Raw genomic sequence first — 27,486 nt, 5'->3', positions numbered from 1 at the left:
CAGTTCGTGCAGGTCATTTAGTATCCCATATCTCCATGTCGTGTCATAGGCCTTTCCTAAATCAAAGAAAACCGCCGCTAAATGTTCTTTCTTGATAAAATGCATCGCGAATAAATGTTTCCAGTCTAACCAGATGCTCATTGGTGCTCCGTCCATAACGAAAGCCACTTTGGAAAGGAGATATTAAATTGTTAGTTTCCAGGTACCATACAAGCCGAGAATTGATCATTCGTTCCATTGTTTTGCACACGCAGCTTGTGAGTGCAATAGGTCGATAGTTGTTAGGATCTTCGCTATCTTTACCTGGTTTGGGAACTGGTATTACTATTGCTTCTTTCAAAAAACTTAGGTAGATTACCAGTAACCCATAAATCATCGAAGCGTTTCAAAAGAGATGTTAATGATGATTTTGTAATGTGTTTTAAAAACTGGTAATGTATTTCGTCAGGTCCAGCGGATATATCATGGGCCTTGTCTAAAGCATCCATAAGCTCTGATAGTGAGAACAGTTGGTTATAACTTCCGTGTTGTTGGATGTGAATTTTAAACGTGACCTTTCTTTTTGAGTTTTCAATTTTTTGAAGGCTTCTGAAAAATTAGACCATGAGGAACCTTTTGAGAATGTGTCAGCAAGAACATTTGCTATGTCACGTTTTGAACTAAAATGTTATTATTCAGTTTCAGATGTCGAAGAGAATTGTGTTTTCTCTTTCCGTTTATTTTCCGGATCGTGTCCCAAACTTTCTTAGTAGAGGAACGAGAGTTTAAAGAAGAAACATATTTCTTCCATGATGCTCGTTTACTTTCTTTGATTGTGCAGCGAGCCTTTGCCCGGAGAATACGATATTTACTTACATTTTTGGGCGTCGGACGATTGTTAAATTTTTTCAATTCTTCTCTGCATTGTCTAATGGCTTTCTTACATTCCTTAGTGAGCCAAGGTTTTGGGTAGGACTAGGGGATAGATTCTTCTGCAATCTCGGTTAAAATAGATGTAAAATGCTGAATAGGGTCATTAACATTGAAAACTGTATCCTCATTCAGCCTAGGTTTACAGGGTGTTTCAAACTTAGCCCAGTCGGCCATCTTTATATTCCATTGTTGAATTACGTCATCAATGGCAGAGTTATTACTTTCAAGGAATATTGGAAAGTGACCACTGCTGTGAAGGTGAACAGCGACCTTCCATTCATAGTCCTAAAGCAGCGAAGGAGAAAATATTGTCAAATCGATACATGTGTATCTACCCATTCCTGGGTGTAAATATGTCGGTGATTTGGTGTTATATAGACACAAATCGTGTCTGGAAATGAAATCTTCTATTTTGTGGCCTCTGTCACTTATGTGATTTGATCCCCATAAAATGTCTTGGCCATTAAAATCCCCGAGTAAAACAAAGGGTGCGGGGAGTTGTTTAACAAGATTGTCTAATTCGTTTGGTACTAGGTTGATGTTTGGTGGTATGTAAATAGAAAAGGTAATCACTCGAGACAGAAGAACGAAGCACGCGCTGATTCTCAAGAGGGATTTTCCTGCACGGTATATGTACAAAGTATCTGTAGTTACCGATGGCCAGTTTATCATGAAGACGCTCGTACTCTGGATGCCCAAAATCACCCAATCGGAAGCCCAAATGCTCGAATTAGAACCCACTCTGTCTCGATTCACCATAAAGCATTAATTTAATGAAGACCAAATTTACATGTAACAAAATGCTCAGGTACACAACTCGAAAACAAGCACACTTCGTCAATCTTAATGTATCTTGCATTCACGTCCACATCAATTCGAGACAATATACCGAACGAGAACTTGAGTACAGTTTTGTCGTCGCCACGAACAATTGCTCACGTTCAGATGTGATACTGTAGGACGTCATGAAGAAAAAAAAAACAAGATATGGATACTGGAACGCATTTGTCTCTGGATGATGTTTACGTTGTTGTACCACATTTTCCATTTCGATGTGTCCAAACATTCCGAACATCTCAAAGATTATCTAGCAGATGTCGAGATTTGGTGGACCATTGGCGATCCTGGCGGTGGTTGCGTGTGTTACTTGTTGGTGACGTCAGACCTGTTTATGATGCTGGACGTGCTCAACGACAAAATGAAGGTAATTGTTTAAAAGACAGTCAGTGGAAATGATTTGCATTCCAAAAGCTGTTAGGAAAGACGACTAGGAAGTGCTTTGCATTTCTAGAGCTGTTACACAATGAAACCATGAAATCATCAAACCCATTTGTATAAAACATGCCTAAGAAAAGCAGAAAACGAGGTAGTACCAGTGGAAAACGAGTCCAGGTTGGTTCTATTGCCATCTTGATAGTCCGCTTTGTCAAAACGTTTGTGCCCTAACTGCAAGGCTCGATATTACTTCAACTAGGTCTCTATGAAGCCTCTGGAGCGATCACTGGAGCTACACAGAAAGCGGAGATGGGAAACGGCGTACGTCAAAAACGCGCGATTATCAGTGCCGCTCGTGATTATCGTAACAGAAGCAAAAACCTTGAGCTCGAGCTCTTCAAAAATGCTTAATAGCATCTGTTGTGATATTTACTGCCATGTCTTACGTGTCCGTAGGCTTCACCCTCTCTTCGCAGCAAAAAAAAAGACATTCCTACGGTGGCTTCCTTAAAAATAACGATTTAGATTAAACTTAGCTCAACTTCATTAACAGGACACGTTAATATCATTTGATGCATCGCCAAGCTGCTTCAGTTGCTAACCTTGCCGCTGCTACAAAACGACTTGTCCTTACACTTTTGTCATCTCAGCTGGCCAAAACAAGGGTGAATTATCGAATCCCTGCTAGCCGGTATCACTGAAACTTTAATTACATCTATCCTTTCCTTTGGAAGAGGACTCCAGCTTCCTGGAACCACAAGGGATAGGGGTATTTATGTAAAGTGAAGCTTCCTGGCTGGTTGATCTCAGTCAAACATGTTCGGGGCCTACAAAAAAGGAATTAATGAAGTCGCCCTCTGAGACAATGTCTCAGGAGAACTCTGATGTCACTGGCAACAAAGACAACACTCGCGACTGCAAAGTCGTCTTTGTCCAACTTTCACATAGAGATAGTTAGTGCTGTGTGTCAAAATGTTATGTGGTGTCTTTTGTAAAGATATGTTACTGTATAAAAGAAGACCCAACGTGAGCTCAGTGATAAACCTCCAAAATTATTATGATGGATCTTAAACTGACTGGGTTGTCGTGTTTATCGAATCACAACAACGCGACCTCCAGAATTTCGATTATTTTGGTTTACCTACTCCCGATTAGGTTATCCGATACCTTAAAATAGTTTGCGAGCAGTGCATGGTGCCTTGTATAATTCGTTACAGATCCAGGATGTGGACGACAACACCTGTAATTTGGTATTGCACCCGTTATATCAAACAGAGAAACAGTGAAAAATCGCCTTTGAAGCAGTTTTATCATTGCTTTAAAGTTGTCTAACAGCTTTCGCTGTAAAACTGCATTGTCTCACAAACTGATAGCATCACGTCCCAAAACAATGTTTTTGTGCTGCAACTTTTTTTAGCATACATATACAGTATAACACAAGCGGGAACTTGTGGTGTCTCAGGTGTAGAACTAGAATGGGCAATAGAGACCAAGTGGGAATGATCACCAAACAGTATCGACCCATAGTCCAAATTATTATGCGAGGTGTTCGGAGCTACGAAATCGCAGATCCTGACTGGTAGGAGATTTTCCTTTGATACGCAGTTCCGATCAATTGTATTACCATGGAAACAAATCTGTCTCCAGCGTCACTCTAACTTCTCTCACTTAGTGTACCTCTCTGTATAAGAAAATGCACCCCAGGCAGCGGTGCTATTTTAGACACTGCGATCTGAACATGACGGATGTGCCTTTTGTGGCGTGCTCGGGCTGTCCCACCACCTCCAAAATACGCTTAAATACGCATCCGAATTTAATAAATTTCATCCGACATGGAAGAGGCATGCGCTTGGCCGGGTTAAGTAATTGACACATTAAAGCGCTTGAGCTTATTTTGGATATGGTATTGCTGGATATACCTCAGTGTGTTTCTGAGATGACCATGGTACCTTCTCCTCCACTGGTCTTCCTCGTGTCCATTTTATTTTGATATTGAACGTTAAATTAAAGAAGTAATATAGATATATACAATGGAGTTGAGGAGAAGAGCACAAGTCTTTGCTGTTTTGGCAAAAGTCATCACGTCAAATTTGACTAGCCAGTGGCGATCGACGATATGGCTGCTGTGTCTGAACATTAACTACGATGCTTGCTAAGATCGCATATCAGAAAACACAGTAGCATCATGTATGACGTGATTGTCGAAGTACAATGAGGAAGGCTACATTTACCGTTCAGGGACGACCAACAAGGAGCTCTTTTTGCCACAAGGCAGAGTGCTTATTTTGACATGCTCGACATCAACATCAGATCGATTTACAGACAGATAGCAGACGATGTGGAAACGTTTCAGAGCAACGGCTTGGGTTGGATACTCGTGGGTGTGAATGGACGCATAGTCAACACGTGAAAGTACAACCCGCTTAGAAAAAGTTCGTGGTTGCCGTTGACCGACATTGTAGCCAACAACCAAGGATTCGTGAATGTAAAAAATAACCTCAAGCGATGTTTCACGTGGGCTCTGTGTGCTTCATCCTGCAATCAAAACCCCAGATCGAGTTATTCATTACACTCTGGGCTATACGATAATTTTGTTGCCAGTAAAAATTACAGAAGTTCCTGCATCTGAAAAGCAAAATGACATCAGCATCAATTTATTTGGGTTCGATGAGGAGAGCAGAAATGTTTATCCGCTCAAACTGTCATCGGTGGACAACGGAACTGCCTATATCGATTTATTGTATATAGGAAACGGCAATGATGGCCCCGGTGACGGTAACGTCGCTGGTCACTACGGCCTGATCTAACATTTCTCAAGTGTCATGAGCCAGCAGATTTTCAAAAGGAAATGTGCAGTGTTTGATTTGATTTTTTCTCCAGAAAGTGTTTGGGTGGCTTTACCGTAGAGGATAAAATTCAATATCATGGACACGATTGCGTGAACGTTATGGCGACCAAACCGCTGAAGAAAAAAAACAAAGTCACGTCACTATATTTTCACTGCAAGACAAGAATTCCTTTTTAGCTTATACCGATTTCGGTGCATAAATCGTTGCTAACGATGCTAGCACCGACAACGGTAGCAGCAACAACATGGTTCCGTATCAGGAATACGTGCCGTTTTGTTTCACTTCCACTATCGTAAGTATCAGCGAAAATTATAGCACAGACGTGAAGCTTTACAAATGACCTAATTGTACGGTAAATTCCGTGCTCGATCTGCTGAATATTGCAAATAATATAGACGCCATTTTGCAAGCGCACGAGATGTTGACCAACAGGACGAAATTGATTGCGACCGCGCCGTCCATTGTAACCACTGAAGAAAAGTGGTAGGGACTAACCTTGTGCAGGATAATTGTTACTACACGGGAAAATAAAGAAGTCGTATTTTCTTCCGGTGGTGTTGAATACACTCTGCTCGTATGACTCACATCTCAACGCAAAATCGTTCGGCTAATTATCGCATCATAACATCACATGCATTCCTAACAACATGCAAACTTACATATCGTTCTTTTTAACTAAATGGACAGTCTGGTAGATACAACGAAGTTCTTTAGATACATCCAAGAAATATACAGGAACAATGCCGAGTACGTCAGGCGGAAAGATGTGTATGCTTACATGAACGACTGAAACAAGTTCGAGGATACGTCGCTACTGTGCAAAGAAGAGTTTACAGCGTTCTCACTGATTCTTCTATTACGAAAGCAGATTATGCTGGGAGATTATCAAGATTTATATCTGACCACGGACGTCTTACTGCTCGTGGCGGGTTTCGAAAATTCAAGGGACTTGTTCATGAATTATTATGGGCTTGATACTTGCTGACATTACTACGCGTCGGGGCTGTCGTGAGACGCCGCGTTGAAATTCAGCAGAGTCACTTTAGATTTGTTTACCGACGTCGACATGTTCAACTTTGTCAAGAATGTAATACGCAGAGTAATTAGTGTGATCACAGGCACGCAGTCGCCAACAACAAGTACGTGTCCGATTACGATCCGGAAAAAGAGTCCAATTACATCGTTTAAATAGACGACAATAATTGTTTGGATGGGCTGTCTCAGGTAGAGTAATTGGCCTGGATAAAGCCGGAACATTTTACCTATGCCATGCTCAACAGCAACACGGACAAAGGATATTTTCTCAAGGTACAATTGTACCACAGGTATTAAGTCTCCCGGAGAGAAGTTCGTGGAAAACCTCAACAAAATATAACCTTGTTTGGCGACACCGGTGCCACCGGACATAAATCTTCAATCTTCAATCGAGAGCATTGAAACTCTGATTTACTGCCATCGTCTATGTGATGGACACAATACTATGTTATATATGACATACATCGCGATTTGGAGAAGTACCCACGATCGAAGATGCACTAATTTAGACGTGGTACACCTCAGTGGATGTTTCAATCGCAAAGGTTCATGTAGGCTAGTGGACGGTAATTACAATTTTATAATATGTTCCTGTTATCGAGCTTATTCACCATTGAAATTCAGATGATTGTTCTGATTTCGTAAGCACCGTCAGGAATTGCTACAGTATGCCATTTAGGCGCAGCGACGATTCCGTTTCCATGCCAAAGCAAGTGTGTAATTGGATGGTAGCCCACCAAATGATGCCGGACCAATGTAGGACCAACTGTAAATACATGCAGCTGAGGAAACACTGTCTCAAGTATGCTACCTGGCGGCGCTATAATCGAGCTATGACATACATCAAATTCCGACCTCGTTGTCGACACCGACACCTTCCTGATGGTAATGAGAGCGGTATTTGTTATTATATTATCAATTCCTGAAATTAATATGTTATTATTCACAGTCAATTGAATTATATTGTTATCAAGACCATATAAATAAGACTATTAATCGCCTTTCGTCGTTTTTCATGTCGTCTATCACCTCATGGATCAGTGCGAGATATACATGTCGGTCCATGACCCCTCTAGGGTACAAACGCTTACAGATTGCCGATGCTTCTTTGTGGGAAATGTTGCCCGGACAAAAACTCCCAATGAAGTTTTCTAATCAATAGACATCAGCCAGCACGTTTGGGCGCATGCAACTCAGATGCCGATCCTATAATGTTATCGGGACACTGTTGTGGCCGTGGGCCACGGATTCCCTTACCGGTTTGCTGTTTGACGACGAAGTTTCATTGCGTGCGATATGCGTGGAACCAGAAGGCACTACTGTGGTACTTGAATCGACGTGGAGGTCACTGTCTTTTTACCATTTCAATAAATGTAAGCCACTCAACATTGGACTTCTTGTTCCCATCCTTATCCAATACCAGACTCTTTAATGTTAACTCTCGATTAACTCAGTTGTGCCACTCATCAACACTTTTAGGACCTCTTCTTGGTAATAAATGTTGACCTTTTATGGCAAACTCGTTTACAACAAAATTAGGTGCGTTTTCAAAAATTTACTGGCGTGCGTACGCGTTAAACACTTGTGGTTTTGTGGTCAATTCTGATTTATACTCTGGTCGTTGCTACTCAACTGCAAACGTGTCAGCGATATCACCGATTTGACGGCGAGCTCCGGATCTTGATTTCTCAGCGCGTTCTGTTGCAACAATAGCTTCTTTGCTTTTGTTCTGGCACAACTGTGGTGGCACCTCGAATTGCTTCGATGTCCCCAGGAAAAAAGCTTTAGTGCCTGCGCGGTTGCTCCTGTTGGCATTGCGATTTTCTTAGACGGCTTAATCAACGGGGTTATTGTCTGACGTTTGTTCGAATCCGCAATGAGATCATCTCTCGTTGTCTGACGCAACTGTAACTGATCTCGTACAGCATCACTCGCTGCCCTTTGTTTTTATTCATTGTATTTATATTTATTTACCAAGTATATCTTTAAGTCGTTGTGATTAATCTCACGTATATTTCATCAATGCTAACCAGGTATCCCACTGGAGATACCATCAAGATTGTAGCAAATCCGTGTTGGGTTGCTTGCGCATGTGAAAAAATGTCATTGAAATCCACGTTTTCCGAAAGCCATGTGACATGAATATTTCTAAGCGTGTGTGAGTCTACTCTGTTGAAGACGAATACCATATTGGCTTTGTCACTGAAGACTTTGGAATGTTGTTGAATTAGATAGATAAGGTCGTTTTTTATGTCTATACTTAGAAAATATTGATGCTGGATTAGATTTGTTTCTCAAGCAACAAGTCCTACACAACCAAGTTGTTAATACCGCCATCATTGTCGTTAATAGCTTGTGCGTCATCGGTGTTGTTGATGAATTCAATAATGTCGTCAAAGTTACCGTCACCTTCGATCGATGTTTTCGGTGGCCTCGTTGCAGTCTTGCAGGACGTTATAACACGCCTGATCATCTGAGATTGGCGCAACCAAGTATTAGTGTCCCATCGTAACATTCTCATAACGAGGTTTAACGACAAATGAGTCTTACTGCAATCAGACGGTCTTATTATTATCTCAAGCACACTGTTGGGTTTTGGCTTCATTGTGTTTTACCAGCTGTTTGGTTTGTTGTTGAAATGTCAGGTATGTGAAACTCGTCAAGCGATAGTAAACATTCTTTAGACAATGTATTGTCCTTGATTATTTAATTGATTGCTTCTATAGTGATATAAAATGTCCATACGTTTATATTCTCTGTGATGCAAGGATTATACAGACACAGTAGACGCACACATGGTTATGTTGAGAAATAATCGGCGAGTAAACACAATGGTGGGAGTGCACGATGTGGAGCTGCAAAATATGCATTTAGGTCAAGAAAAACCATTCTGGTTCACGATATTGCATCGTCGTTGAAAACTGCGACTCTATCGTCACAATGAGCGAAATACAAGGAGCCAATAATTTCTCGTTTTGGTTATTCATAAATTAAACTCCACGTATCACAGTGGTAAGCGGGTATGCATTATTGAAGTAGATAATGTCAAAACCGGTAAAACCCTAAGGCGATGTCTGAGATATTATTGTGAAAATGGACGCATCGTGACGTCATTTAATCCGTACTGGATACATTTGGTCTCTGACAACAAATTCGTCTCTCTTTCGCTAGCTATTAATTTTCTTCTGTGATAGTTTTGTTTTATATCCTGGACAAAAAGAGATAAAGTAGATGCAGCACGCGCGTCATTCATTTGACCATCATAAATTCGCCTACATCTCCGAGTCTCAAAATACCACGTGGTCAATATGTAAATGGCATCTTCAAGGGCAATTTCGTCTTTGGCATTAACAAAATGTTGATGCACTTATGAGATTTCTTTGGATGACACTGCGAGGTAAATAACGATTAAGATAAAATAATAGAGCTGCATCTGAAGGTTCTTCCTATACTAAACTTTGGAATTGTTTTCGGTATATAATTTAGCAGCAAGCTGATCACTGAAAATCTTACCAACTACTGCATAAAGGTCAAGGAATTGTGAATTTGAACATGGCCGTGGAATTTATATTCCAGTAAGCTCTTGACAAACGATCTGATATTGTCCTGTGGCCAGATCGAAACTGTCTTCTTGCCTTCCCTGGTGACTTTGATTTCCTCGGTCACGATTTGGTTCCTATACCCCATTCACAGAGATATAACCAAATTATGTCGACAACAGTATATATTATTATAATATCTGTTATTCTACAATTGTTCAATCTTCAAAATTGTTCAGTAGCTGAATAAAAAGGGCATTAATAAATATTATTTCGGAATTGGACGGTTTGTTAAATTAAACATATTGGATTCACCGTTTAGATTCTCTCAGACATATGTAAATGTTTTTAAGTTAATGTCTAATCTTCGTCAGATCATAACCTCATAATATTAAATGAAATATGCATATTTAATGAAAGAACTCTCTCTCCTTCTCTCTCTCTATATATATATGTATATATGTATGTATGTATATATATATATATATATATATATATATATATATATATATATATATATATATATATATATATATATATATATATATATATATATGTGTGTGTGTGTGTGTGTGTGTATATATATGTATGTATATATATTTGTATATATATATATATATATATATATATATATATATATATATATATATATATATATATATATATATATATATATATATATATATATATATATATATATGTGTGTGTGTGTGTGTGTGTGTGTGTATATATATATGTATGTATATATATATATATATATATATATATATATATATATATATATATATGCTGTTATAATTTTTAATTGTCTTAATGATTTTGTTTTATATGACATTTTCCACGCTATTTATGCATTTAAAATCACACATAAAACTGTAACCAGAACGTCCCAGAACGATATCACACTATAACGTCATTTTGTTTGTAACATTAATATATTAGAAATTAATGACCTTAATAATATTTCGAATTCATTCTGATGACGCTGTACAGCGCAACCGACCACAGAGTATACGTGTTTTTGCTGCTTATTTTAACTAATATTATCACAACAATTGAACCACAACAAAATAATTCTCCAAACAAATCTACCTTATTTGTTTCAACTTTAGTACTGAACCTAACTCTGATATAATTTTATTTACTGGATTAGAGCATTTGTTCTCACAAATACAGCACAGTTGTTGCTTTGAGGATGCAAGCCTTTTAATTTATATTGCTAGGTAAATAACATAATGACCACATTATTATTACTGGAGGACCAAAAGCTAATGTGGTATTACTTTTGCAGAAAGCAGCTTTATGTTAAGGTAATTTAAGCTGCCCTGAACTGAGAAAAGATGAATTGAACAAGACAAAAGTCTTTCAAAGTACACGAGATGCATAGAAGAGTTCAATGCAGAATGATTAAATACACTTACCTAATTGAATGAGAGCAGGGTCTTGTGGATAAGTATGCAAAAAAAATGACGATGAACTTTCTCTAATTGGTTCTGCTCATAGTGATCATGGTCAACAATAACAGACTTTACAGAGAACAATATCAATTGTACATTACTATTACATAGTATGGTTCAATATAAAGGTAAAGGAATGAACAGGAAGAAGTAAATGGTTGTTCATTACTTTGAAAAACCTTTCTTAAATACATTTGTTGCTTTTTGTCTCATATTTGTTTGTATTGAGTTCTGTGTAGGATTTTTGCTAAGTCTGATGTTCAAATACAATGATTACGTGTATTATTCTAAGTTTCAAATCTAACTGTATGTAACACTCCAAACTTTATGCAGTTTATTGTTACAGCTCTATGGTCATCAACTAAGTAAAAGAAAAAGCAAGACTATTAAGTTTTGAAAAACGTAGCAAATAATTTAATTAAGAAAGTTATAAAATAAAACATCAAGAGGAAGTTACAGTATTAACAATTAAAACCAAAATAATTCCTAACGTTCTATCGTACCTCCTAAGGAATCGAATGGTTCGAATGAATTCCAGATAAATGATTGTACTGACCTTCCAACAGTCCTGATGTATCACAATAGCATTGTCAGAAACTCTTTTGAATAAGTTCACAATACTCGCAGAATATTTTTGTTTGTCCAATGAGCGCTTTGTAATTCCAATGAATGATAGAAACCAATTTTTCCTCTCACATTATATCTGAACGCAACATTAAATACATCTGAACACTGAAATCATGACTTGGAGATACGAAATAAGAATCCTAAATAGGAATCCGAAATAGGAATTAATTAATTGGTGAGTTCTCCTTATATACAAGTATACAGCAGTATTACGTGACATTTAGAAAATAATCCACGTCAATTAAGAACCCACCTGACCAACCTATCCAATGGGAATAACCCAAAATTGTAAACAGTTTTATAATTATAACCTTGATAACAACTATTTATAGATCATATGCAAACTACATTCACTTTTTAGGATCTCAAAATAGAAACTATACCCTTATACAAAAATTAGCTATGTGATATCCTCCTTATAGATAATCACAACATTTTCGAGTCGTGAACAAATATTACCAAAAATGTCGATATATATATATATACATACATGCTGAATTTTATTCTATACATGTATAAATTGGTTTTGAACATTATTTGTACACTTGTTCGCATGAAACTATATATTTTGCAAGGAAGATACATGTTAACAGTGTTCCCTATGCTAAAGTGTAGTCCTTAAACTGATAATGGGGATGTATTGATACACCCAAATACACATTTAATGTGCCACCAGTATCGCTGTCTTCAAGTTTTTCTAGCAGATTGTGGCAAATACCCATCTATTCAACTTTTAGTACATGAATAACCTTGACACTTTCCTTTCTTAGTAGCTATCAATCTCTATCTTGCCATCTATTTCCAATTAGTATTAGTTATTTTAGTTTGAGTATCTGTGTGGAATCGTACTAATTCCAGCACAAATTCAACTCTCAGAAGGAACATATCATATTAAGTCGAAGGTCTATTCAACACCTGATATCTTTAAATCCATGTTAAGAACTAGTCACGTTGAACGTTACTATAGAACTGTTTCTATCTTGTAGTTTTCCATACAATCTTCCAAATGTTTTGAAGTAGTCACACAACATTAAAGTATCATCTTCGAGCAATAATCGTGTACATCATCCAGTCGCTTTACACCATATCATCTTCCTTTATTTTCCATTGATTATGCATGCATTTAAATCCTAACTAAATCAAAATGACATCATATCTAGATGTCAAAGGTGAATGTGCAGTTATTGCAAGCATCTTTATGAACTGACCATGGCCAAATAAGAAAACAAATGGTGCACAAAGCTGCAGCCATTAACACACTGATTGTTTTGATATGTTTGGACTTTTAAGGGTACTTTCAACACAGGATTAGCTATATCATACAGAAGAAATGGGCGCTAAATCGATTCCCTCCTTGGACTACGCTAAATGCACAGAAACACATATGTTTATCATTTTGATTAATGCCCTAAATATCTAGCACATTTAAAGAATTATTTAACATTATAACCAAATCCCCATATTTTCTTCTTAATACCAGGTGAATGGACATAATTGTAATGGAAGCTGTATTCATCTGCAGACCACTCAAATCATTTCCACAGGCTTCAGTGTTCTCAAATTGTCCAGGGCGAAATGCGTCATAATGCGCACCAATGAACGAGTGCAATATCTCATTATCCCCGCTAATTTAGTGCCAAGTAATAGAAACTGAATGCAAGTGAGAATTAACTATGATAAACCAAGTGGCGGTTGCATCGTGGTCTTGCGTCTAAGCATACCTGTTAATGAAAGTGTGTACTTATTATCTGACCATCTTGGTTCTCTTTACTGATATACTGTTATAGTCTATAATAGTCTATAACTTATCATTGTACAATGACACGGCTGCCATTGAGATATTATTCCAGGCCCACTCAATTTAAAGTGACTGTATAAGCTTTCAGTATGTCTTGGGTTTATGATTATGCTTTGAATATTAACATTAGTCATCTTTTTAACTGAAGTCCACATTCATTATATTATATTCCACACTTTAGTAGCAATAATTACTATTATCATTCAACACTTTATTAGAGCAGACAGAATATACAAATATGTAATTTTATTAAATACGAGAGAAACAAACGTTATTATGAATGATACATGAAGAAATCTTATTTCGTGAAAAAATATTATGGTTCAGATCCTTTTATTTTCGATGAGATTTAACATAGTTACAAAAAAATAATAACGCTGCGCAATCACGTTTCTTCTCTTCACCCCGTACGTTCAAAGTGAGTAAACTGAATTGATGTTATAACATTTAAGCTTTGTTTACAATTGGACGAAGTACTTTTCTCGAATTATATACAATCATTTATGTTGCGCATGCTTGTTTGCAAAAGAAGATCATCATATATACAAATGAGACTGCCGTTCAAATTTTGCTTTTCCTAGGTATCTGGCTTTGAATACAATCAAAACTTAAAAGCTGTACTGAGATTCAAACAATGATATGTAGATAATGAGGTTGGAATATCAATACGCTGTAGAACTGTGATATATCTTTAGCAAGGAAATTCAAAACGGACATTTCTTTGCAGCAAAGGCATCAACAAACGAAAGTAACATTCACAGTATTACGGCATGCTACAGTCCAGACAATTGTTCCTTCTACAATTTAAACTGCTCAAGTGGATCAATACGTATAATGAAAGCAGAATATCGGCATAAATATAACAGTGGATGCAATAACGGCAGTTGCAACAACGCAGACAGCTGCTGTTATTTCAACGAAAGTGACTGCAAAGAAAATTTCTCTGAGTTACATACTTTGAATTTGTATAAACAATGTTCTGGAAGGAAGATCTGTGAAAGAAACAGGGCAACTATATCAAGTAGCATATATTGTAACAGGACAACTGATATGGAACAGTACGTTTACCTGGCGTATAAATGCATTTCGGGTAAGTGTCTTCATGTGTCCATTTTTATTTTGATATCAGTAGTGATAGCTATCTTTATATATCTGTATGCGTGTCTTACGACGAATATGTTTTGTGATGCCATTCATTGTCTTATTCTTTGTATGGATAACAACAGTACGTATAACTCTGGCTTTAAAAGTGTGATTAAGTTCTCCCCCTCAATAGGTGTGTGTTTTTGTATCCTTGTGTGTTCGACAATATGCATAGCGAATACTGATTCCTTTATTAATGGCAAACACTTATGAACCACACACCATTAATATGGTACAGTGTACAATGTCCAGTGGGAATACCAACTGTGAAAGTCTGAGATCATTCTTTATACTAGTTTTTCGTACATATGCAACTCAAATGAAAATATGTAACCGAAATTAATATGGGATACAATGTCATATGCTCCACTATGTATGTGCATTGATCGAACGTTGAAAAGTAATTTACACCAAAATAAATTCCCAAATATACATGAAACTCTTCATCATTGTGTTATGGTGTTACGTAATCTATATAATTTTGTAACTCTTGATACATGATTGAATCTATATTATGTGTAAGTTTTATGAACTTATTTATGATTATTCGTTAGAATTACAAAGTTTTTAATACACTTAAACATTATTCTGGGACTCTTGTGAATTATATAAAGGAGGTCTGTACAGTGCCAATGCGATACGTACTTTGGAGGATCTGAAATTCATTCGGTACATCAGTTTCTGTTGAGACTTGAATAGAACTTTAAGGATTATTTTTGGATTCAATTCATAGCACTGAAAGGTCCTCTTAAAGTCTCAATTTATAGCTATTTTAATTAAGTCATTTGTTAAATTGTACAAATCTTGTTGGTTTTACTTCTTTCTTTTACTTAGTTTATGACAGTGACGCGTAAAAAATTGGGGGGCTCGTCCTAAATACCAATTTTAGTAATATTACAGTGAAATTATAATATTTTGAAATTTATATTCGTTTTATGTTGTAAATTTCTTTGTCCCTGGTCTTGTGAATTTAAATAGTGAAACCAATAAGCGTTCACAATGCAATCTAGGTTGCATATTTTTGTTTCTAATCTGACCCAGAAAGGGCTGGGGTGTTTAAAGAAAGATGAGTTGCTGGAACTTGCCAACCACTAATCCTTTTCGGACGTAAAGTTAAGTTTGTTAAAACAGGAAATTAAATATGTGCTGTTTAAATTATTGATTGAAAAGAAAATTTCGCAATAGGCCCCACGTGACAGAACGTATTACTCATTTTGCGTCGATTTCACCTATTCTTGCTACCTAGCACGACCAATAGGAGGTTATATAATTTTTCTAGAAACGTCGAAATATCATCAGCCTCTGAGAAATTATGCCATAAGCACCATTTAGGTTTTATTATTAAGATTATTACTAATAATTGTCAATACAAACATAAACATCTATTTCTAGATCCTATGCAATATAATGATATTAACAGATTGAAGTCACGTGGGCAAAAGGAAAAACATATATTCTGTACACATTACAGCTATGAAAAAAGTATAAAAATTATATAAAATAATGCACTAGGAGTAACACGAAAAAAACAACCACTGATACCAGATAAATAGGTTCCGCATTTTGAGAGTACTGGATTTGGTACTACATAGTGTACTTATTTCCAAAGCTCGTGAAGTTTATAATTCATTGTCAGTAGGAGGAAAGATTGATTATGATTTGGTCAAAAAATGTACATTGAAGATATATGTGTTGATATCGACTGAGATTTAGAAATTACAAAACGGAAAATAGCCAAACCCTTGTGTAGACCTGAAAAGATTGATACATATTATGACAAAGTTAGGCAACTCAGTCGAAGAGTTCAAGACGCCATCCTGATGAATACCATGCAGACACTTTGAACAGTTGATGACTATTCATAGATTTACACAGTTTTGTTTGTCAATAAGTATTATTATCGGCAGGATCTAAGTAATACACATATTCAGGTACTTTATCTTTGTCTCTGAAAGTATTCTTATACAGGGAGTAGATTGCGGCTTTATTCAAATTCCACTACATAACATCAATTTGTCATCATACTTAGTTCCAGGACCAGTGACTATCGGCATTGTTAATTCTTTGTCCACTGATGGTGCTCATTTATTGCTAGACAATGACTTAGCTGGAGATAGAGTTGTGGTTATTCTACTTGTAACTGGCACGCCTTGTTTGAATCAAAAGGTTGATCCTATTAAAAGTGAAGTCCAGGATTTACGCCCTGCTTGTGTAGTTAGTAGATCTATGGAAAAAAGGAGTTCTTGAGAATGAAGTTGATCAGGAAATTGTTAGCTGACACATTTATTGGTCAGACTTTTGATGAGATCGCTCTTGCTGCAAGTATTGATGAAACAAATCGTATTGATCCCATTGATCTTCTTTTCACCACACACTCTTTTATTTCTAAGCAGGGTTATATACCACAATCACTTCTCGTCTCACTGGAAAAAGATACTGAGACCTCTTGTTTTTGTTTCAGAGAGCGTAACTTATTGCATTTAATTTCCAACTTAAAATTTTTCGAAAAATGTGTTCCTTAGGATAAAATGGAAACATCATGAGGTACCCGGTGAAGACGAGTGATTAGTGAGCTATCGCGTTGTTATTTCTAGTCGTATAGACAGGAAATGCTTCGTTTAGCCCATGCCCTCTATTTGCTGGTCATTTAGGAGTCAAAATACCTATCATTAATTGACGGAAATTTTAACGTGATTTTCTCATATACTGTACATCGTGTAATACTTATGAAATCGCAGAATTGATTACTTTTCAATCCGTTTTGGAACATCCTGTCCTTGGACTATCGAAGTTGTTAAGAGAGAAACTTCTTTTAACAGACGAATCCGATGTTAATATTCTTAATTATGTCTGTGATCGTGAAGTAGAGGTAACTAATCTTTAGGTTATTTAGTCAAAAATGAAAGTAAAGTAGGACAAAATTACAAAGAATTTTTTTCTCAGTCTGGTGACAAAGTTCTATCTCTCTTGCCAATATATCAAAATCCTCTTCAGGCTAACTATTATTTTCCTTTTAAAATAAAAAGAGAGTGATTCGAATTATATGATTAATACAGACGGGTGGAGTAAAACAGAAAAATCCTTGTCATGTAAAAATGTAAAAGCAGTATATTGATCGAGATAGCCCTATTAATCGTACAGTCGATTTAGTTGTACCTGTCCTACACAGTGAAGATTTAAATGACATGCAACAGGACGGTAGTGACTTTGGTTTTAGCCGGCCTTCGAAATATTAAAGAATCTAGTCCATACAACCAGAAGAAAAGAACTCATTAAAGTATGGCAATAATACCCGAATAAAACATTCTAAACAGCCGTCTTGACATCCATCTTTATTTCGCTTGTCTATTTCTCCTGCGTTAATGGTCATGTCGACATGAGTTTTTCAATAAAAACCCTTTGGAAATATGTTTCTGCTGGAAATTTAAAAAATGCTGATCCGACCTATAACATTGTAATCAAAATGGCCTGCTCAAAAATCTTGTTATTTGCTACTCTTCTTGAAAAACTAAAACATTGGGAGTTAAAATGGTATAAATCTATTGATGTGACCACCAAAATGTCCCACTTATATGAATATGAAAGTCGGACCTAATTGGCATTTAGAGCATGTCAAATGTTACTTGATGAACATATTAACTTATACATATACAAGTGAATATTGATTTCGATGCAAAGGGCCTTAGTCTGTCTTTTAATCTGTATTGGCTTCTAAACATGATAACACAAGTACGCGGATTTCTGTCAGACACAGCGTGTTGCATGGAGAGAACCTAACAGGAATAATGAAGAGACCAAGGTTATAAATGATACATATAAACTTATTTACAAAGAAAAGAAAGGGAAAGAAAATATAAATATATAACATCATGACTACACTGTGACACGATCTGTAATCTTAATAGAAACGACACAGACTGAATCTAAAGAGGTTCATAATATCATAGATAGCCACATGACTCAATCGTAGAATAACATTGATGATAAAAGTAAGATTAAACACTTTCATTCTACGCATAACAAAATTAACATTATTAAGACAGAAAATGTAAGTTTTCCTTTTGAGATAAAAGGTTCAATAATCAATCAAAGGAACATGCGATATTTGGTTAGGCTTTGCTGGAAGATGTTCTTACCATATAATACAGCATATAAAATGTGTATTAACGTGAAAATTGACGTCACCATGTTGGCACGATATATTTTGGTCTACAAACGGACTAATCCTCAGAGGACGTCCAGTTTGCGGGATGACAGGGATACATCTGAGGGATGATAGGGATACATGTAAACTTCTGTTAATGCAGTCCAACCATACAAAAACAAAGCTGAACTCAGGAAAACATAGTCTTTAGATAGCTTGAATTTAATGCGGATTTCAAGGAGATCTCACCCATCATGTGTCTGTTGTCAAGTATGGAAGTCCGTTTTATACAGTCATTTGGGTATACAAGTCCTAACCGATCAATTAACACCAGATGCATACTTTTAATGAAAGTAATTTGTCATAATGTGTGCATTTAATACATATGTATTGATAAGATGTCACACAAATATAGAGTTACGGTGGGCTCACTGCTTTCAATATGAGTGAAGAGTAAACATAATTCATGTCATATTGGAATGAATTACATAAACATAAGGACTATTTATAAGATTAATTTGGTGGGTGGACAAGGTGCGTGCAAAATAAAAATATCACAATGATGCATTAACACCAAACTTACATTATATCCAGAGTTTATTACAGGGACCTGGAAAATGGTGGATTTCTGCTTTTTAACTTTAATAGGATTACTGTAAAATATTTATTGCTTTCATGCCTTCAAATGAAACCGTACTAACATTCTCTCTCTCTCTCTCTCTCTCTCTCTCTCTCTCTCTCTCTCTCTCTCTCTCTATATATATATATATATATATATATATATATATATATATATATATATATATATATATATGTGTGTGTGTGTGTGTGTGTGTGTGTGTGTGTGTGTGTGTGTGTGTGTGTGAGTAGTAAATGGGGGCACCCTAGCGACAATGGGAATTAGCATTACAAGACCCCTTGGGCAACTCTAGCGACAATGGAAAATTAACATGGAAAAAAATCGTGGGTCAGATTAGCGTCAAGGGAAATTAACATGGAGAAAAATCGTGGGTCACTCTAGCGACAAGGGGAATTTAACATGGAACTATAGTGTGGGTCTGTCTAGCGACAAGGGGAAATGAAGATGGGAATAGAGTTTGGGTTTGTCTAGGGACAAGGGGAATTGAATATGGGATTTTTTTTTAAATTTAAATTTAAATTTAAATTTAAAAAAGGGGTAGGCAATGGAAAGGCTATCTCTTTTCGAGAAATATGGCTGGCCCTGAAAGGGGCCTTTGGGTTTTCTTCTTCTTCTGCTTCTAATTTCTTCTTTATCTCCACCAAGTTCTTATTTTATCTCCAACACTCTTTCTCTTCTTCTCTTTCTTTTTCTCCTGCTCTTCTTTCTTCTTCTTCTCTTCCTCCTCTTCTTTCTTCCTCTTCTCATTTTCTTCTTCTTTTTCAATCTTTTCGTTCCATTTGCTTATTCTTATTCTTTCCTCTTCATCCTCCTTCTCCTCCTTTATTTCTTTCATGACACCACTAATCTTGTCCTTTACCTTTTTTAAGTTATTAATTTCCATCTTTACACGATGGGGACTATAGGAATAATGGTCTTCAACCAGTCTTATTAACATCTGCTCCATCATTCCTAAGTTGTCTAAAACGCCTTGTAATGTTTGTATTTTGTCCATTTGGTTAGAAGCCATCTTCTTTTTTTATCCTTTGCAGAATGGTTTGAACGACGAATACTATGGGTTCTTATACTTAAAGCGCGTACGTGAAGGAAAACATCCCCCTAAAACGTAAAATTGATCTTACCTAGATCATGACCAAACAACGCGCGAAAGTGAAGGAAAACATCCCCCTACTTTTTCATTTCATATAATAAAACCCAAACTATACTTTCTCATTTCATATAATAAAAACCCAAACTATACTCTCCACATACGCTAAGAAACAATAAACAAAATCCATAATCTACTATCCACACAATCTTACGTGAGCGCTTACAAAACCCAAACTATACTCTTCACATACGCTAAGAACAATAAACAAATCCATAATCTACTATTCACACAATCGTACGTGAGCGGGTACAAACACAAACACAAACACACAAACACAAACACACAAACACATACGCTAAGAACAATAAACTAATCCATAATCTACTATCCACACAATCTTGCGTGAGCGCTTACAAAACCCAAACTATACTCTTCACATACGCTAAGAACAATAAACAAATCCATAATCTACTATTCACGCAATCGTACGTGAGCGGGTACAAACACAAACACAAACACACAAACACAAACACACAAACACACAAACACATACGCTAAGAACAATAAACTAATCCATAATCTACTATCCACACAATCTTACGTGAGCGCTTACAAAACCCAAACTATACTCTTCACATACGCTAAGAACAATAAACAAATTCATAATCTACTATTCACACAATCGTACGTGAGCGGGTACAAACACAAACACAAACACACAAACACAAACACACAAACACATACGCTAAGAACAATAAACTAATCCATAATCTACTATCCACACAATCGTACGTGAGCGCTTACAGAACCCTAACTATACTCTTCACCTACGCTAAGAAACAATAAAGAAACCCATAATCTACTATTCCCACAAACATACCTGAGCTCTTACAAGCACCAACACACAAACACATACCCTCACACTATCTTAAAAAAGAGTTAGTGTTTATAATCACACTACTCTACCTACACACATTGGCAAATCGATCGTTATTTCTTTTCTAGAGTATTGGGTAGCCCTGAAAAGGGCTGTTTTTTTTTTGGAACTTCATGGACACCTGGTTAATGGTGGCACCTTCCAGGCCTAGCGCCACATACACATCTTGTCCCCCAGTTACTTTTTACCTTTTTGGGGGAGAGAGCAGAGGCAGGATATGTCGCTTCAGAATCCCAATTTTCGCTCTGTGGGATTCTGAAATTTCTTCTTCTTCTCTCCTTTTCCTCCTCCTCCTCTTCTTTGTATCTTCTCTCCTCCTCTTTGTATCTTCTTTCCTCTTCTTCTTTATATCTTCTCTCCTCCTCTTCTTTGTTTCTTCTTTCCTCCTCCTCTCTTATCCTTCCCTCATCCACAATGGCTTCCGCGGCCAGTTCTGGCATATTCCAGATGCACATGAAGTTCCAACAGTTTCTCCAGTCTCGTGTTCATTTTTGGTGTTGATCAATCAACAAGGGTAGCTGGACTGCCGAACGAGTTTCAATTTATAGTGAAAGCGCGGACGTGAAGGAAAACATCCCCTAAAAACATAAAATTGATCTTACCTACATCATGACCAAAAGACAACAACGCGCGGACCTAAAAGAAACACTCACTCACTTTTTATGCTACCCATCACTATTTTAAAATTTTTTATAAATCACTTCAATAGACTATCCACATACGCAAAGCAATCCAATCTAACCCCAAATTTACACCTCAAACACCAAAAAAAAAAAAAGACATCATTTTAATCTACTATCCATACCAACTTACTTAACCACTTACAAACACAAACACACAAACACATACCCTCACATTTTTTTTTAAAAAGAGTTAGTGTTTATTTTCACACTACTCTACCTACACACATTGGCAAATCGATTGTTATTTCTTTTCTAGAGTATTGGGTAGCCCTGAAAAGGGCTGGGTTTTTTTTGTTTGCTATGGCATTCTTTCTAGTTTCTAAGAATGCGATGTCCTCTGAGGATAGACTTTCTGGCGATAGGTCTGCTTCTTCGGAAAGAGAAGAAGAGCTCTTTGGTGTCGATACGACAATCGACAAAGCCTCTGTCAGCTTCAGGCTGCTGCTGCTGCTCTTGTTGTTGTTGTTGCTGCTGTCTCTGAAGTCTGTACTTCTCTGTCCATTCTTCTTTTTCCCTGTTCATTTCTTCTCTGAAGAGCTCTTCTATCAGGTCTTCAGTGATTTTTAACATTCTCACATTCTCTATTTCTTCTGGCTTCGGTATCAGACTGTGTCTGACCCTATGCAAATTCACGTAGGCTTCGTTGAGTTTAGCTAGTTTGGAGCACATCTTCTTAGGAGGATGAGTCGACAATGGATGGTTAGACTGGAAACAACCCGGTTCTTAAAGTCAAAGCGCGGACGTGAAGGAAAACATCCCCACACGGTTTTTGAGTCGCAACGTTCAGTGAGTGTCATGAGAGGGATAGTAAGAAATGAAAGAGCATCAATCCAACATTCTTATAGCTAAACAAAAGACAAAGGCATTTTTTTCAAAACACAACATTTTTTATTCAAAAATCACTTAACACTAAACAACAACTCTAACATTTTTAACAATAATCCAACAATATAACATCAAACAATTTTTTCAAAACACAACATTTTTTATTCGAAAATTACTTAACACTAAACAACAACAACTCTAACATTTTTTAACAACAATGCAACACTAAAAGTTTCTTCACTAGGTAAAGAGGGATAACAGTCTTCCATGGTTTCTACTAATCTAGAATGACTTCTCTCAAACTGTTGATTTCTATGGTATTATCGAATTCCGCATACAGGATGACGTTCACCGTTTCATCAGGGTCTCTGTCTTTAAACTGAATTTCCACACGAATCTGGCCGGATTTTATAGGGTGGAAATGTCCCTCGTCGCTGCCTTGGTCTGGAGTGAAATCGAAAGCCCACAAAGCGTAGCCTCCTGCATAATCCTCGTACGTAATACCGTGACTGGTATTGGTTCCTAACTGTCCGGTGGCTTCGTACAAGGACAAGTACGATCTCAAGTAATTCTTCTTTTTAAAGTCAGGTTCGAAAGGTCGGGTACACAAGGTCTTGCCATCGCGACTGACTTCGATTTTGGACACGCCAAAGTGTTGAAAGTAGAAAGGATTTTTTTCCGCAGCTCCGTTGAAGGCTGTATTCTCGACCATACCAACGATCAAACGTTTGGGTAACTGTCCTTGGAACAGATGATCTTCGATCATGGATCGCTGTCCCTTGGGAATGGTGAAGGTTTTCACTTCCACGCGTCGTATGGGATACTTGGTGGTCGTTCTGCTCAACGTCTGACTGATGTCGTTTCCCACTTTAGGTAACACTTCCACACGGCGTACGTAGAGTCTGGCTTCTAGGATTTTGGTTTTGTAACCGTCACTATCAGCCATCAAATGGAAAGCGGCACTGCTACGATTCAGTCTCAGGCGGACATCCACCCCATTCAGCAAATACTTTTCTTGCAACCACATGTCCAAATGCAAACGATCCATCAGTTCTAAACTTGTGTCGGCTCCCGTGATTCTCTTTCTTCGTTCTACAAATCCATCATTGTTGTCTTTCTTTTCATCAGTGTCCAATATTTCAAACTTGGTAGGTTCGTCAGCTTCCCATACCACACAGGCATTGAGATGAGTGTTCTTGGCATCTATTCTGTACGTCAAGAGATTTTCCAGGTAGGCACGATAAGGGTATGTTATTCAAATACAAGTCCACTCCACTGAACAAGGAATGCATGAAATTGTTGACGGGAGCTACTGCTTCATCGTCTATAGCACCTCCAGTCTTATCTAGAATTTTGACTTTCAGGTACAAGTAGTTATTCAGATCGATGTAATCTTCGGGCTGTCCTTTGATTTCAATACTCGATGGGAGCGGAATCGGTCAGTGAGGAGACGGGGTGAAATTCCACTAACTGGGATTCTTGCATCGTCATCATCATGGGGGGCATGGCAAACAGATCCAGTTCCGTCTTGGAACAAGCGCAAGATTCTCGGTGCATCATTTTTTTGTCTCTTTTCTCAATAATCGAAAACGTCTAAGTCTCGAACGGTTCTTCTTTTCTTGGCCTTTCTCGCTTGAAGTCTGGTGAAAGGGTGTTTTCTTCGTCGTCTCTTTCTGCCTTGTCCTTGCTGAACGCCTGACTCGGTAGCGTGCAGGGCATTTATAGGTGTTTCTCGTTGGCCTAAAATGTCTTTGCCCGTTTGCAGCAAGACATTTTTGCCTGCCCTCATGAAGGCTTCTTTAAGGTTTTGTTTGTCGATGATGACATTTTGGAGAAATTCTTTGCCTTGCGTCAGTGCCGCATCTTTCAAGGCGTGCAATCCGCGTGTCACCATCGGTTTCAACACCGGGGCCACCGAACGAAAGGCCGATTTTAACATATCTCCTAAGCCGTGTCCTCGCTGTTCAGCAACCCCTCGGTACACTGGATACATGACTTACGAGTCGTGAGAGAACCGTTTTCGAAAATGGAGTTTCACCGTGACTTTTCCTTTGGTGAATGGAATATTTTGTCCCAGATCTCCTTTTATAGCAATGTTGACCGTGTCCAAATACGACTTACTGACAGGCAAATAGTGAGGATGGACAAATTCGCGGTGGACGTGGTAAGTGTTTCCACCTTCCTCGTCAGTGTTCGTGGCAGAATCCACTTTGAAAGGAATGACACGCAGTAACGGTACGGAGGTGTGTCCCACCACGTTGTACTCCACCACATCGGAATACACGAACATCAAATTCAGTCCTTGGTTCAGTTCTACCGGGGCACGAAATAACTTGCTAAAAGACTCGTTGTCGTAAACGATGGGTAATTCGTTTTTCTTGATCATGGTCTTTCTCATGTCCATGTCTCCGCCCAACATGTCATACAATTCAGGACAAAATAAAATGGACAGGATTTTACTCCGTTCAAATTTCATCAAGAAGCGACGAGCTGCTTTGTGGTACTCCATGGTGACATTTTTGTTGACATGCTCCAAAGCTTTCAGAAACACGACATTAAACCTGGAGGTTATGGTGCTGACCAAATGTTGACCACTAAAATAATAGCCTAGGGGAATGAACAAGTGATAGGTGGTGTACTTTTGTGTACGGGTTTTCTTGTCATATTTGACATTGCTATCCATCCACTGTTGCATTTGCTCGTCATGAACTTCCACATCAAAAAAATTTTGATTGGGAAGGACATTGAGGACTTGGGTCGGGTGAATCATTTCTACTAAAGCCACTTCCCAATGGGCTTCGTGATCTAACTGGATGGCCTGAGGTAATTTGGCCGTGTAACAGCACAACGTGTTCTTGGGAAACACCTCCATGGAACTGTCACTGGGTAAAGTTAAGTAAAATTGGTTTTGGTGACTCATAATTCCAGAGTTCTGTGGCTGTCCGAGGGGTTACTGGACGTCAGAGGCGTGTCTCCGTCTAAAATGGGGTTCTGGTTGTGATTGAAGTGGTGACTGGCACTGGCACTGGACACAAGGTTCCCGGGGTTCCCGTTCGAGGTGAATTTCAGGGAGGGATTAGGAAGCAGGTAACCGATGCAACTGCTCAATAAAATGGTCCACAATTGTTTGTCTCCTTGTTGCAAACTCAAATTGGCGATGGCTGCCCCGATGACACAATACACCACGAAGATTTGGCAGAAAAAGACGATTTGCGTTTTAGGCACACGTTCTCCACACCACACCCACAAGGGTTGTTTTTGTAAATCTTGCACAGAAGAACTAGGTGAAGGAGGAGTGGTCGACGTAGCTGCGTCTGCTGTGTGAAAGGGCATGATGGTCACTTCTTTTTATAGTCGATGACTTGCGAAGCGTCGATCCAAGAATCAAAACTGGGTGGATATCCTTTCCAACGTACTTTGACTTCTTTGACACGTCGTTTGCCCACTTTACGGGTTCTGCGTTCGAGAATGCTTTCGATGTCGTACACGTCGTCTTCTTTTTTGGTGACACGTTGTAACTCGGGCAAATAAAACGTTCCTTTGAGCACTTCTCCGTTCATGTCTTCCAATTTATAGACGGCAGGATGACGGCCATGCACTCGTCCAGTGACGCGAAACAATTCGGTTGTCCAGTTAGGTAAGTAACCTTTGTCGAAAGTGCGTTTGGTTTTGCCAATGCGCACCCAATCTCCTACGGCCAACTCTCCACTTTTCTTGGGGACAGCCCTCGTCGGGGACGTACCAAACAGGCGCTCAAACACCAACACTTTGTTCTCGGGAGTCACGTCCGATGCTTCGATGGTAAGATTGGTTGTACGCTTGCACCAGGTGCGGTAAGATGTCGATGTACTTCAGAGTGTGGTGATGCGTAAAATATTTCCACATGCGTTCTTTCAAAGTGCGTTGAAAACGTTCCACGATGCTCGCTTTGGTTTCGGGATTCTCGGTGGTAAAAAAATGAATGTCACGTTTCTTTAATTCTTTTTGGAAAGCTTGGTTCAGAAATTCGGTGCCTTTGTCCGTTTGCCATCGAAGAGGGTGACGACCGCTTTGTTTCAACACCCGTTGCAGGGCTCGCACTAACTCGCTGCTCGATTTGGAAGTCAAGGGCACGACCCAGGCAAATTTGGAAAAGACGTCGATGACACAAAACAAATATTTGTAGCCACGATTGTAGCTGGCCAAATGAGAGACATCGGCTAAATCGGCTTGCCATTGATGATCGATGCCTTCCACTCGGGTGCGACTTCTGGCAAACTTGCGTCGAATGGGTTTGTGTAAAGTGTAGGTAGCTTGTTCTTGTAACCATCGTTGCACTTGAGGTAAACGGAGACTTTTCAGTCGCGTTTTGGCAGCACGATACAATTTTTGAACTCCTGCGTAACCTGCAGGATGGGAGGGATCGTAGTAAATGCTGGCTAAGACTTTTTCCATTTTTTTGTGTTGATTGGTGTGTTAATAAGACACCCACTCTTGGAGGATGCTACTCTTTTTCTCTTGGGGTATTTTCTTGGATTGCAATGCTTTGCGTGTGCGGCCAGCAATAGGTGTCGAAGAGGAGAAGGATGTCTGAGCGGGGGATATCGGTTCTT

General features: G+C 38.1%; 1 protein-coding gene across 1 annotated transcript in view; it reads left to right on the top strand.

The window, feature by feature from the left end:
- Positions 1-27,486, top strand: part of LOC149797326 (uncharacterized) — a 67,239-nt gene that overhangs the window by 1,794 nt on the left and 37,959 nt on the right. The window contains exon 2 of the mRNA XM_089962051.1: positions 14,160-14,522. Coding sequence (XP_089818177.1) covers positions 14,160-14,522 — 363 coding nt within the window. The remainder of the gene's footprint in view (positions 1-14,159; positions 14,523-27,486) is intronic.

Source organism: Sinohyriopsis cumingii, chromosome 6 (genome assembly GCF_028554795.1).
Source record: "Sinohyriopsis cumingii isolate HCF-2022 chromosome 6, ASM2855479v2, whole genome shotgun sequence".
In the NCBI taxonomy this organism is placed as follows: domain Eukaryota; kingdom Metazoa; phylum Mollusca; class Bivalvia; order Unionida; family Unionidae; genus Sinohyriopsis; species Sinohyriopsis cumingii.
The sequence above is the reverse complement of the archived record's forward strand: the minus strand, read 5'-3'. Positions and strand labels throughout refer to the sequence as shown.